General features: G+C 36.6%; 1 protein-coding gene and 1 non-coding gene across 3 annotated transcripts; both read right to left on the bottom strand.

Moving 5' to 3' along the window:
• Positions 1-2,927: 2,927 nt before the first annotated feature.
• On the bottom strand, positions 2,928-9,111 carry LOC145071003 (SNF2 domain-containing protein CLASSY 1-like). 2 transcript variants are annotated; one of them, XM_079017951.1, is made up of 7 exons: positions 8,818-9,111; positions 8,617-8,705; positions 7,302-7,399; positions 6,872-7,125; positions 5,318-6,739; positions 5,112-5,249; positions 2,928-5,030 (listed from the first exon to the last, which is right to left on the bottom strand). In XM_079017951.1, the coding sequence occupies exons 3-7, from the start codon at positions 7,354-7,356 to the stop codon at positions 3,087-3,089; spliced, it is 3,813 nt and encodes a 1,270-aa protein (XP_078874077.1). In that variant the 5' UTR covers positions 7,357-7,399; positions 8,617-8,705; positions 8,818-9,111; the 3' UTR covers positions 2,928-3,086. The 2 variants fall into 2 exon arrangements, with proteins under 2 accessions (XP_078874077.1, XP_078874079.1); XM_079017953.1 differs by having other exon boundaries at positions 8,617-8,687.
• A 3,128-nt stretch (positions 9,112-12,239) lies between these two features.
• LOC145071850 (U6 spliceosomal RNA) lies at positions 12,240-12,342 on the bottom strand. The gene has a single exon (XR_013690815.1). It is a non-coding gene; the product is annotated as a U6 spliceosomal RNA (small nuclear RNA).
• Positions 12,343-13,126: the final 784 nt, after the last annotated feature.

Here is a 13,126-nt window from a genome sequence, read left to right as displayed (position 1 = left end):
TGTCTTTGACATTTCTCCTCTTGAGCTCGTTGTAGGCCCAAGATTGTAGTTCATCCATAAAATAGAAAAGTTTGTCCTTCTCCTGCATGTCGGGTAACTCTAGCATCAAGCTTGTGAACTCGACTGTATAGTCTCGGATGGATCCCGTATGCTTTAGCCCACGAAGTTTCTTCATCGCTATATCTTCAGCATTATGTGGGCAGAATTGTCTCTTGAGTTACCTCTTGAATTCTTTCCATGTGTCTATGGTATATAATCCTTTTTCAATATCATCGTGCTTCCTTCGCCACCATAGAGCTGCACTCTCGCATAGATAAAGTACGGCTATATCTACCTTCGTCTTGTCGTCCTTCACTTGACTAGCATTGAAGTAGCATTCCATCGACCAAAAGAATTCGTCAAGTTCTTTGGGTTCGCGTTTACCTCCATACTTCAATGGTTTGGGTGCTTTTGTGTGCGGAAACGTTCTTGCAATGGTCCCTCCAGTGATTGCTGCCTTGCACAGGTTTACTTCGGCTTGTAATGCGTCTACCTTCTCACGGAACTCACTATGCAGGGTGTTGATAAGTCCAAGGACTTCTTCCTTGATGACACCGATGGTCTCCTTCAATCCATCGCTCGTGTCACTTATCTCAGCAACGAATTGATCGACGGTATCCTTCCATTCAAGGATCTCACCGACGTTAATCTCTGTCCTTGTAAGCTTGTTTTCTAAGCTTGCCAAGGCATCTACCGATTGATCCCTCTTCTTGGACTTCCTTCCTTTCTCCTCGACGACAGGGGGAATGTTGAATACTTCACTTACTGCTTCCATCGTAATGGTCTCTTGCTTGCTCGAACCTGGCTCTGATACCACGTGTCACGGGATGACTCTTTTAGACTAGTCAATACCGTGTGCCACTTAGTGCTTCTCCGACTAAGTCAGGCTAACTTCGACGATCTAGATGTACTAACGAACTTAGGAAGCAAGATTTACGACAAGGGACACTTCAAGAAAGCTTTTATTATATAACTCAACTTCTTTACAAGGCAACTTCTTGATGGTTTGGACAAATGAGTCCTCCCCCTATTTATAGGAACCTTACACCTCCTCAAATGGAAGTTTCTAGGTCCCGATCATTCATGACTAATCTAGACTCTTCCTGTTATATACATAGATTTTACAAGACTCTAGAACATGGTAGACTTGTATTCGATGCTCTAGAAATCTCTAAGTCGTCCCGACATTATCCAAATCATTCTTGTATGATCTAGCGTGTTCTAGATCATTCCAAAGTCTTCCGGGTCGTTCTAGCTTCGTCTAGCGTCCTCTTGATTATTCCGGATCGTTCTCCTTTGCTCCACGGACATCTACAATATTCTAGCATCTTCCAGGGTCTCGTAGAGCATTCCTGATCTCTTTGGAGACTTCTCGAGTATACTTGATTGTTCCGGAGTCCTCTAGACGATTGTAGAATTTTCCAGAAACTTGGTTCGTGACAAAGCGGGGAGAATTGGTTTTTACTTTCAAGCACCTTTGTATACGTATTTTACACATTGGTCTTGTACCTCTTCTTTTTTTTATGGATTGCTCCCTTAATCAATTTACTTCTCTCCAATTAAATTTTTTATAAAATTACAAATTTAGCCAAACACATTAATGAATTTTTAAAAAATAGCCAAAAATCGAGTTTTTCTGAAAATAGCTACTCAAATTGCAGGTGGTTATGCACCTACGATTTCATCCCATGGTCTACGATTTCGTCTCATATAATTGGTTTTTTTTCTTGAAATCGTAGATGGTCTAGGGCCACCTACGATTTCCTCTGGTCGCTTTTTTTTGTGTACTTGCAATTTCGTCCAATATACTTGTAATGTTTTTGGGTGAATATTGACTTTGAGCAATCAAGAGGGTTGAAAGAATCTTGAAATTGAAAGTGTGAAAATAAGGGTTATTCTAGATTTTAAGGTTTATATACTTTCAGCCCATGGGCCGAACCAGGCCCAATTCGTAGCCACAATATAGCCTCTCCTGCTCATGATTAGCTTGTATATATTCTTGAGCGTTTTTCATAATTAAGTTGAGAAGCTTATGCCACATTTCACTTTCTTCTTCGTTTCTTATTTACAATAATGAATTGGTAAAAAGAACACCATGGACAACTGACTCGCCTGCTGCTTCCTTAAGCTTTCACACTTAGCACTTTATATCTCATAAGGAAAAAAACACCAGCAATGCATAGCTTGTAGTTGAAAATTTATAAGTCAATACAAGAAACATCAGTTGACTATTCTGATTTCATCCACAATTGTGTGCACTTGCTCTATAAAGACATGGTCATGTATGAGAGTAGTTGGCTAAGCATATAGCAATTAAAATTCACATAAACACAACATAAGACTAGTAAAAAAAATTCATTATTATTACTGCCTCTAGATCTAGCTCAGAGTTCCACCATCCAACATCAGTTGTTTCTAACAAAATATTGATCAATTAGTAGTTGTGTTTGATTCATCCAACCGCTAATATTGTACTTGGTTCCAAAAAAAGTCCCATGTTTAATGTCAATCGTTAGCAATTCTTATTGAAAAACAAACAGATAGCACAATTAGTATAGAGAAACTAATTCCTGCAAGAAACAAAACCAATTGCTACACTATCACTTCAATAATTTCAAAACTTTCCAGTAAAAAACAAAAGTCCAGTCAAATCAAACCTGAAAACTGGTGATCACGATGATTCCTGTGAGAAATTATTAGATAAAAGAATTATTAGTATTAATAAACAAATACCTACACGACATAAACACAATTCCTAGCTAAAAAATCACTTCAACAACCAGTAAAACTAAAATTAAACCTGAAACCAGCGCTTAAATAATATATGGAGGTGCTCCAAACAAACATCGGAAGCTGGAAAACCAGTGACAAAGAAGAACAGAAGAATAGGATATCCAAAGAACGAGATCTTTAAAGAACATAAGTTAGTTCATACACCCTGACCATATTAAACACACATGCCAAACCATAATTTATTGTCTAAAAATGCAATGGACGTTTGTTTGATTATTAGAAAACAGAAAGGAGATATTTTAAATTAGTAATTGTTACTCTCTGCCTCTAACCACCATATTGGAGGCTTTTTCGTTCTTCATAATGGCATGAAACAGTGAAGCTCGATCTTCTTCCACAATTTCTCTAAGCAACTCGTCTTCAATCTTGGGTGCTGACCAATGAGAAGGATCTTCCACCAGTTCCTCACTGAAAATCATACTCGACACCCATTCTTTCCATGTGGTCCTGCTGTGTTTCTCTTCTTCTAGAGTCCCTGTTGCAAGCAACTGGTAGACATAAACCACTTTGTCTTGTCCAGGGCGGAAAGCACGAGCGATTGCCTGTTTGCTTTTAGAAGGATTCCATTCTGAATCCAGTAGGATGACACGTGAAGCTGCTGTGAGACTAATTCCTTCAGCACATGCATTGATGGAAGCCAACATGACCTTCGATGGACCTCCAGGCTCTTCGAATTTATCCATCACTCTTCCTCTTTCAAATAGCTCCAGTTCTCCTTTAAGGACTAGAACCTCTACGCCTTGTTTCCACCCGTAAAACCGCTCGAATGTTTCTATAAACAGATTCATTGGAGCAATGTTGTGGCAAAATATCAAGACCTTTTCTTTTCTGAGTAGACAACGAGGGACTAAATTCATCACAAATCTGACTTTGGAGCCTAGCCTAATGTCGGATTTGAGTCCTTCAAGGGCCTTCAGTTCTTCAGGTTCAAAATATTGGCTTGCACATGAAGTCGTTTGGATCAACCAGGGATGTATGGACCCGAGTGTGATTAAAAGTTCAAGCTCTAAAGGAAAGCCTTTGTACACTGGTCTCCTGTCTTGAAGCTTTTGCAAGATTTCTTGTTGAATGGTGGTGGACTTCATCATTAAAGTGTAACATTGCAGACCTGGGAGATTTTCAGCACTGCCACCTTCATAGTTGTCGATGAATCTGCTTGTTAAACTTCTTAGAATGTTCAAGCCCTGCTGTCTGTCCTTTTGAACATTTGAGTTGATTTGCTCTGCTATCTTGATGGCAAACAGCTTTCTTGCTCTGTTTTCAAGTGAAAACTTGGAGACGACTCCTTTCTTTCTCTTCTTGAAAGTGGGATCTAGTTTCTTGAGTACCTCGTTCACAAAACGTGGTCTGGCTAATGTCAAAGTGTTGAAGTATTCACCAAAGTTGTTCTGAAAAAGGGTACCCGACAGAAGCACTCTCAAAGGGGTATGTACTTTCATCAAACCTTTCCTTAGTCTTGACTTTGTGCTTCTTGGATTATGGCCTTCATCGAGAATTAAAATCCCGGGACATTGGCGAAGGACTTTAGCCATGTATTGGCGATGAGCATAGCTTGAATCTTCACGAGTAAGTGTTAGAAAGGAAGTGTAGCCCATTAAGAGGACGCTTGGAGTTGTGAGCCATTTTTGTATTTTCTCTAAACAGTCTAACACATGCATCACGTCTTGGTTTCGGGGAAGGCCGGGAGCCAGTTTCAGTTTGTTTTTTAAAACTTGTTCTCTGTATGTCTGACCACCGTGGATTTGGTACACAGGAATCGGAATCTCCCATTTAATGATTTCTTTGTACCACGTGTATAAAGTTGTTTTTGGAGCCAGAACCAACGGGCGGGACCCGGGAAACAGCTTCAAGTAGCTAACCAGAAACGATATTATAAGCAATGTCTTCCCGGCTCCTGGAGTGTGGGAGATGACACAGCCGCCTCTTCTCTTGCTGGCTGCTTCCATTTCTGAAGGTATGATATCGCCAGCTAGATTTCTCCACAGAAATTCGAAAGCTCTTTTTTGGTGAAAACGTAGTTTGTATCTAAGGTTTGGAATCAGGGCCCACACATTTTCGTTCTGATCTGATACAGACATGATGGATGAAGCAGGAAGACATGCAATTTCAAGACGTGTGTCTGCATCTTGTGTGTTTTGCTCTGAATCATCTTCTTCTGTTTGGATTTCTTTGCTTGGCGTCCAGACTACACCTGGTAACTGCAAATTCATACAACAAACACAATTAATATTGGAAATGTTTATATATTATATATGTATCAAGGACTTGAGATAACTTACAAAGGAAGGTGAGATGTCTTTTATTTCAGATCTAACATGACCACATAATCTACAGATAATCCCGAACTGTTCATTGAGTCTGTAATCATGTAGGCATTTAGGTTCCTGGCTCTTAGATTTTTGCATTTCATTTAAACCCTGAAAATTTAACTGGAATGTTAGTATATCACAAAGAAAAAATATATAGTATATACACATAATAACACCTCTGTTTCTTCCATAAGATATGTTGTGGCAAGTGCTAATTCCATCTCCTTCCACAACATTTCAAGTTCTTTTTCTTCTGTCATTTCTTCTTCTTCTTCTTGGTCGTCCTCTTCTTCTTTTTTAGGCATCTCTTTATTCTCCCTTTGGTCCAAGGATTTGCCCAACTGAAACTGTTTCCACTGGTCAATCACAGCTGGTTGTTCCATGTTGATGGATGCATCTATATTCCTCATGCATCTGCTCATCAATTCTCTATAAATACTTGCACAATCAGATTTCTTAACAGAAGTAATTGTATCAAAGATACTCTCCTTTCCAGAAGAACCTCGCTTTTTACGACCTCCCTTGTTTGCTATAGCTTTTCCCTTCCATAATCCACCCCCCAAACTATCATAGTCCATTTTGGGAGCTTTATATTTGGGTTTATTAAGTTTGGAAGAACCTTGCATGCTGAAGTACTTAGCCCATATGTCACTAGTATTATGATCCCCTCCTTCATCATCAGAAACTACAGGCTTATAAGTATCAGCATATATGTAAGGCCTTGATGAAGAAGAAGAAGCCATAGAAGGATCTTGTCTGTAAGGAACTTCTGTTCTCACCTCCTTTGACTTGTTAGTATCATTCAGCCTTCCAAGATAACCCTCTTGATTGTATACTTTCCTAAGGTATTCCGATTTATTTTCATCTTTCAATGAATGATCATCCTGAATTGAGAATGCAACTGGGACTTCCTCGTATTTTGAGCTGTTTGGCCTGTATAATCCAAACCGAGACAAATCAATTTCTGACTCTGATACATTATCATCACCCAGATAGCGTTCAGGTTGGACATTCCTACGTTTTGAACGCCTTACGTCCATGAGGTCAAAGTAGGATGATGAAGCAAATTCATCAACACCACAAACAGCTTTCTTTTCCTCTACTAGACTGAAGGGGACAATGAAAGGAGTGGAAATTCCATTTTCTACTTTGAAATTAAGTGCACTTGAAGTTGAATGATTTTCAGAATTTCGCAAACTCTTTTCACCATCACCATCATCATCACCATCCCAAATTTGATACACAATCTGGTTGTCCACTGGCTTCACATCAAAAACAAGTTGCTTGTAGACAGATGCAACAATTAACCATGATATATCTGAAGAGAATTTTCCTGTAAATAGTTTAAATATATGACGTGAATTGCAGTCTTCAGAATGATGCCAACGATAGTGGTTGCTTTCACAAGGCTTCAATTCAAGCTTTTGAAGAATGGACATCTGATCAATATGTAGCATTTTGGTCTCTTTATGAACCGCTTTCTTGATCAATCCGACAGGACCTTGCTTCATGTAGATGCTCACATGGAATTCACAGACGCATTTATCTTCCTCATGAGGCTTCCTCTCCACTGAACTTATTTTAGCATCAATCCAGACCTGTAACAGTAAAAGAAAAATGCTTAATTGCTTATATTAGCATCAAGAGAATAACAATTAAGCTATGAAACAATAGCATGCATGCTTTTAAAGAATACAGTATGGTTTTAGTTTGACTTGAAAACAACTTACAGGTTTTGGATTCTCGTTGGTTGACTCCTCTTCTGTTGATGGAATAGTAGAAAGCACACAAACATCTATTCCGGGTCTTAAAAAGCAAGTGCAATCAGCCAAATTTGCTTTTCTTGACCTTATTCGAAGGTCTGACATGGGAATGGTTTCTTCAGTTGACTCTCCTTCTTTTATGATAAACACGCTAACAATTCCATTTCTGATTCTTAAGCTTTCCACAGGCACCCATGAACCACACCAGTATGCTTCAAAAGCTGGTTGTATATAAGAAGAGACGTTACAATACTTTGAATAAACAATCATATATTTTGCTGCTTTTTTGCCTTTTAATATATAACTTCTAGTTTAAATTTTAGATGTAAATAAAGGAAAGGAAAGGCTTCAATGGTATTGGGTTTCATGATCTAACGAGGCTTTAAATGATACTTACGCAGTGGATCAAATTGATGTGTGTTTTGGTGTAAGTTAGCGTACTTCCTCTTCATGATTCCTTTCACAAGACTAAGCAAAACTTGCAAACTTGTCTACCTGAAATTTATAATTTTAAATTAGCATCAGAAGTCTATTTGAGATCACATATAGCAATTGTAATTCACATAAAGAGAACATAAGCATACTAAATTTTCCTATTATTATAACTGTCTAGTTTTAGCTCAAAGTTCCACATTCAGTATCAGTTGTTTCCAGCAAAATAATGGTCCATTATCAGTTCGGTTTTGTTCATCCAACTGAGGAATATTGTCCTCTGTTCCAAAATAAGAATCCCTCATTCAACTTAGTCGTTGCACAAAAGGAGATATCATTCCATGATTAGTCTTATTATAACTCTAGCAGAAAATCAGAAGCTAATGCAAATGAAAGCTTATAATACCACTACATGAAGATCCAATTTCACCATGAATACCATGCCACCATGACAAGTTATCATGTCTATGTTGGTGATAAATTTGCAATTAGAAACATAACTTTGTACGCCTGAAAATTATGCCTACCTTTGTGAACAAGAGTGGTAGAATTTACATGTTATAATCTATATGTGGTGCATAGGTGACAAGACCAAACAAAAGAGTCACATCTAAGTCCCACTGTTACTTTGTTATACTTTCCTATGTAAAAGTACTAAAATATCAACAGCACAGGCCTCATTCCCTGTTCTTTGATTATACTAATTATACAATGAGGAAAAGAAAATTGCTTCTTTCCTAATGTTTTAAAATTTGTTTTCCTTGCTCCATTTGGGAAAAAAGGGGGAAAAAATCTACAATTGCATGTTCAAATGGTTCTAAGATGAAAAATGGGTAGAGTAGATATCACTCTATTTGCTTTAAGAAGAAAAACAGAAAGCTACAAAAAGTTATGGATCTGGAACATTCTTCTTTTACTTGAAAGTTAAGACCTAACAACTGCACACACAAAACTATTATCCATGTTTTCAGTTCGTAAATATCCATACAAAGAGATGCACTACTTAACAAAAAATGAACCCCCCCCCCTCCCCCCCCAAAAAAAAAAAAAAAAAAAATATCACTAATCTATAAGAACAGAGAAACAAATCAGCAAACCAAATCATGTGGAGCTGGAGTTTTATTTACCCAGTGATAAACAGAATCAGAAAATTAGTAAACGGATGACAGGGATAACTATCTATTGAAAACCTAACAGATGGCACATCTAGTATTGAGAAACTAACTCCTGCAAGAAACAAAAGCAATTGCTGTAAAACACAAAGTCAAGTCAAATCAAACCTGAAAATCGGCGTTTAAGTTAAGCAGGTTCCACGATGATGACGAACGAACATATCACACAAGAATCAGTGCTGATTCGTATTGAGAAACTGTTAGCAAACACATTTAGTATTGAAAACACAAATTCATTAACGACAAAAACGCGATTGCTACAAAATCACTTCAACAGCAAGTAAAAGTCAAAGTTTAGTAAAATTAAACCTGAAAATCCGCGCTTAATATACGGAGTTGGGGCGATGACGCGGAACGAACATCATAATCCGGCGAACTAGCTCACGAACGACGGAGCACAGGAATCGATGCTTAAACAGATAACCATTGCGTTGGAGGAAAAACAAAATTGCAGAGAAATTGATGCAACATTTTTATCATTTTTTTTATCAGTGAATCTCGAGGTTTGAGTGCATTGTCGACTCTTTCTGGCTCGCAGTTGCATGAAACACACACACGAGAGAGAGAGAGAGAGAGAGAGAGAGGTCTTTGGGCAATGGCATGGAGTGGTGTGGTAAATGCAGAAAAGGGCTGTAAAAAGTAAAAAGAAAATGAACAAGTAGGTGGGGCCTACTTGTGATGGGTTGTTGTGAGTTAATCCGAAAGTTGGATTTGTTGTTTGTTGTTGAGAGGTCATGAGTGAGGGAACCTTGACTTCTGTACAGACTTACAATTGGATCTCTTACTTTGGAAATTCGACGTTTAGATCCTTCAACTTTGTATTTCTTTAGATAAGAAATACGAAAGTTTCGGGCTACTTAAATATTGTGCTTATGAATGGAAATAAGTAATAGCGATGTTTGATTATGAGACGATTTGCAATGAAAACAGAAAAAGTTAATTTGTTTTAACTAGAGAAAATGACAAAAATAGTCATTTACACTAATTGCATTATAAAAATAGCCAAAAAAAATCAAAATTACAAAATTAGCCTACGATTTTGCAGATGGAGATGCCCCATCTGCGAAATGAGCATCTCATCTGCGAATATACAAGCACCTAAAGCACAGCTGTGCTTTAGGTGCTTGTACATTCGCAGGTGCTTTTATTTTTTTATTTTTTAATTTTTTTTATATATATAGGGGTAATTTCGCAGATGGAATAGGTCCATCTGCGATTTACTCTCATTCTATCTGCGATATTGTGGTTTTTTTTTGTATTTTTTTTTTTTAGTTTGACTATGAAATGAATTGGTTTGACTACGAAATCATGTTGCTATATAAAAAGTTTTGTAGAAAAATATCATTTTGGTTGTTATATAAATCAGGTTCCATTAACTTGCCATCTCCCACCGGTTACAAGACAAACCAAATATTCAATCATTTTTTGAGCAAATTGTAGAGAAAGTTCCTAAACAAATAACAACCAAAATGATATTTTTCTACAAAACTTTTTATATAGCAACATGATTTCGTAGTCAAACCAATTCATTTCATAGTCAAACTAAAAAAAAAAAAAACCCACAATTTCGCAGATAGAATGAGAGTAAATCGCAGATGGACCTATTCCATCTGCGAAATTACCCCTATATATACAGAAAAAAAAAATTAAAAAAAAAAAAATTAAAAGCATCTGCGAATGTACAAGCACCTAAAGCACAGCTGTGCTTTAGGTGCTTGTACATTCGCATATGAGATGCTGATTTTGCAGATGAGGCATCTCCATCTGCGAAATTGTGGGCTAATTTTGATTTTTTTGGCTATTTTTGTAATCCCATTAGTGTAAATGACTATTTTTGTCATTTTCTCTTTTAACTACTGTTAATATCTAACAACGTTAATTTTGAATTTTTATTTCCTATTAAATAATAATTTGATCATAGTTTTGAAGTTTTTGGATGTGTCGTTTTAAAAGTAGGAACTCCGATACATATTATTCAAAGAAATAATTCATTAAGAATCATCTTATTCAACACATGATTTTCAAATATTGGTTATTTATGACTTAATACCTTTTGTTACCACTATGCAACACATACAAACACGTCATGTTAATATTTTCTATTTCAGTTAATCTACATATTTAAGAGGCACATCATATAGAATGAAGAAAGAGGTTAGTCATTATGATTTATGATTATGGTATCAAGTGAGACCTTCTAATAACGTGCATTAAAAACCAAATTGTTGGTAATGAACTAAGAATAACCTACAAGAAACATTGAATGCTAAATTGAAAATTTACAATCATCTTGATGTGAAAAAGAGAATGTCCATTAAAATTCAAGGCTAATTCAAAAAATATACTTATTTAACTAAAAGAGAAAAGGGAATAAGTGTTAGATCTACAAACCAATATAAAATGACTAATCTTGTATGGATTATGACATGATTTTTTAAATTTAAACAACTTATAAATGTCATGTTAATAACGACTACACTAACACAATATCTAACAACCTTGCCTAGTGCCTAATGATGCATGCCTAAAGATTGTTGTTTGACCAAAATGAACATTTTCCAATTAGAGATTATGATAAACGAAGAGGGACTTATTATTCAAGTTTTAATTATGAAAGGCAGGGGATTAGTTAGTCACATGATGAAAAGGTGGAGGACCTATTTTGCAATTTGGAATTATAATTGATGGAGTAGGGAGGTAGTGACTAGTGAGTGAGTGGTGAATAACAGTGGGGCAGTGTACACTAAATTCGGGCGGGACCAAAAGCAGGCAATGATACGTCTGATTTACTTGTAATAATGTAGTCCAAGTGTCCCATCTCTGAGTTCCTTAACGTACACGTGGGGCCGATATGGTCATGTCGCTTTTTTTTTTTTCTTTTTTAATAAATTTTCATAACATAATTAAATAGCATTTATTAAAAAAAAAAAAGTAAATTACAGCTTTGGTGTATATGGTTTGTTTTTGTTGCAGTTTTGTACTAACTTTTAAAATTTGGGTTAATGATTTAGGAGGGTAATAAAGTTTTCAGTTTTTTTCGTATTAGGTCACTAAGGTTTTTTTGTGACTATTAGACCAATATGGTTGTTATTACCGTTTAGAAATAGTGACTAATTTGTTTGACTGAAAATAGTTGCTTTCATTTAAACTTATCTTACAACCCTTCCAGAACTTCTAAATCCAAAAACTCATATGACTAATGATCTTCATTACATAAATATGCAACATTTTATCAATAACTTCTTTTTTGTCATTTAAATGTTTACATGAACACATCCATATGTACAAAAACAATCTCACTTTACATTTGATTACGAATGGAAATATAAAACCAACAGGGACTTGCAGAAGATGTCTATTATCAATTATTTTATAAAAAGCAAAACCACAACATGAACTAAGAAACTGAAGTTGCAAAATGAATAAAAAAATCAGCACATAAACAAACACATACAGACTATATACAACACATAAACGGAAGTTTATAAAACATGAAACTTAATGACAGGAAAAGTAAAAAACTTAAAGGAGACTTTATAGAAAGAAATATCACCCTTACCTGCCTCAAATGGTTGAAGACATCAACAAGAAGATCAATCTGACCATAGAATCCACATGTTGTCTGATCATGACTTCAGTAGATGAACTACTGAAACGTAAGAATTGCAATTAAACTCTATTAGCATTTGAAAAGGGAATTAGGGTTCCAGAGAAGACGACGAAGGGTTAAAAAAAATTTGGACCATTTCTCAATTTGTGTGTGTCATCTTTGCGCAGGGGCCATGCTAATCTTCTCTGTACCGTTCCAATTTTATCGGATGTCCCCAAAGGGACGACTATAGATGAAGAGCTTCGCCATATAGAGGAGTAGCAGGTTATATGGGACGACGCGAGTTCTAAACAAAGTAGTTTACTATTGATGGTCATACATTCTCAATGTCTTTAAAATTAGGGTTAATGACTTAGGAGGGTAATAAGGTTTCCAGCTTGTCCGTATTAGGTCACTAAGGTTTTTTTGTGCGTATTAGACCAATATGGTTGTTATTACCGTTTAGAAATAGTCATTTTACCAGTTAAAACCGGTAAAAATGACTATTTCTAAACGGTAATAACAACCATATTGGTCTAATACGCACAAAAAAAACCTTAGTGACCCAATACGGACAAACTGAAAACCTTATTACCTTCCTAAGTCATTATCCCTTAAAATTTTAATAAGATGGTCTTTATTGTTTCAAAATGTAACACCCAAAGTTTTGAAGGCCAAGAAAGGAAAGAAAACCTTAATTTTAAGGGGCGACTCGGCGAGTCCAAGAAGGAACTCGGCGAGTCCGAGCGGGATCCGGGTCGAGGAGTAAGTGACCGACTCGACGAGTCGGCCAAGGTGACTCGGCGAGTCTGGTCTGTGCGTGGAAAACCCTGAATTCGGGACTTGGAGCCTATATAAACGTCTTAATCTTCTTCCTATGGTTCCTTACTGCCTCTTTAGCCCTGGATACCAAACCATATCCGTCATATCCTTTGTTTGAGCCATTTGTTGCCTTGGAAGGTGCATTAAAGCTTGGAGAAGGAAGAAGGAACTTGGAGGAGCAAGAAGGGACTATAGATCTGGGATTGT

Source organism: Lactuca serriola, chromosome 8 (genome assembly GCF_051521515.1).
Source record: "Lactuca serriola cultivar US96UC23 chromosome 8, Lser_US96UC23_V15, whole genome shotgun sequence".
NCBI classification, from domain to species: Eukaryota; Viridiplantae; Streptophyta; class Magnoliopsida; order Asterales; family Asteraceae; genus Lactuca; species Lactuca serriola.
The sequence above is the reverse complement of the archived record's forward strand: the minus strand, read 5'-3'. Positions and strand labels throughout refer to the sequence as shown.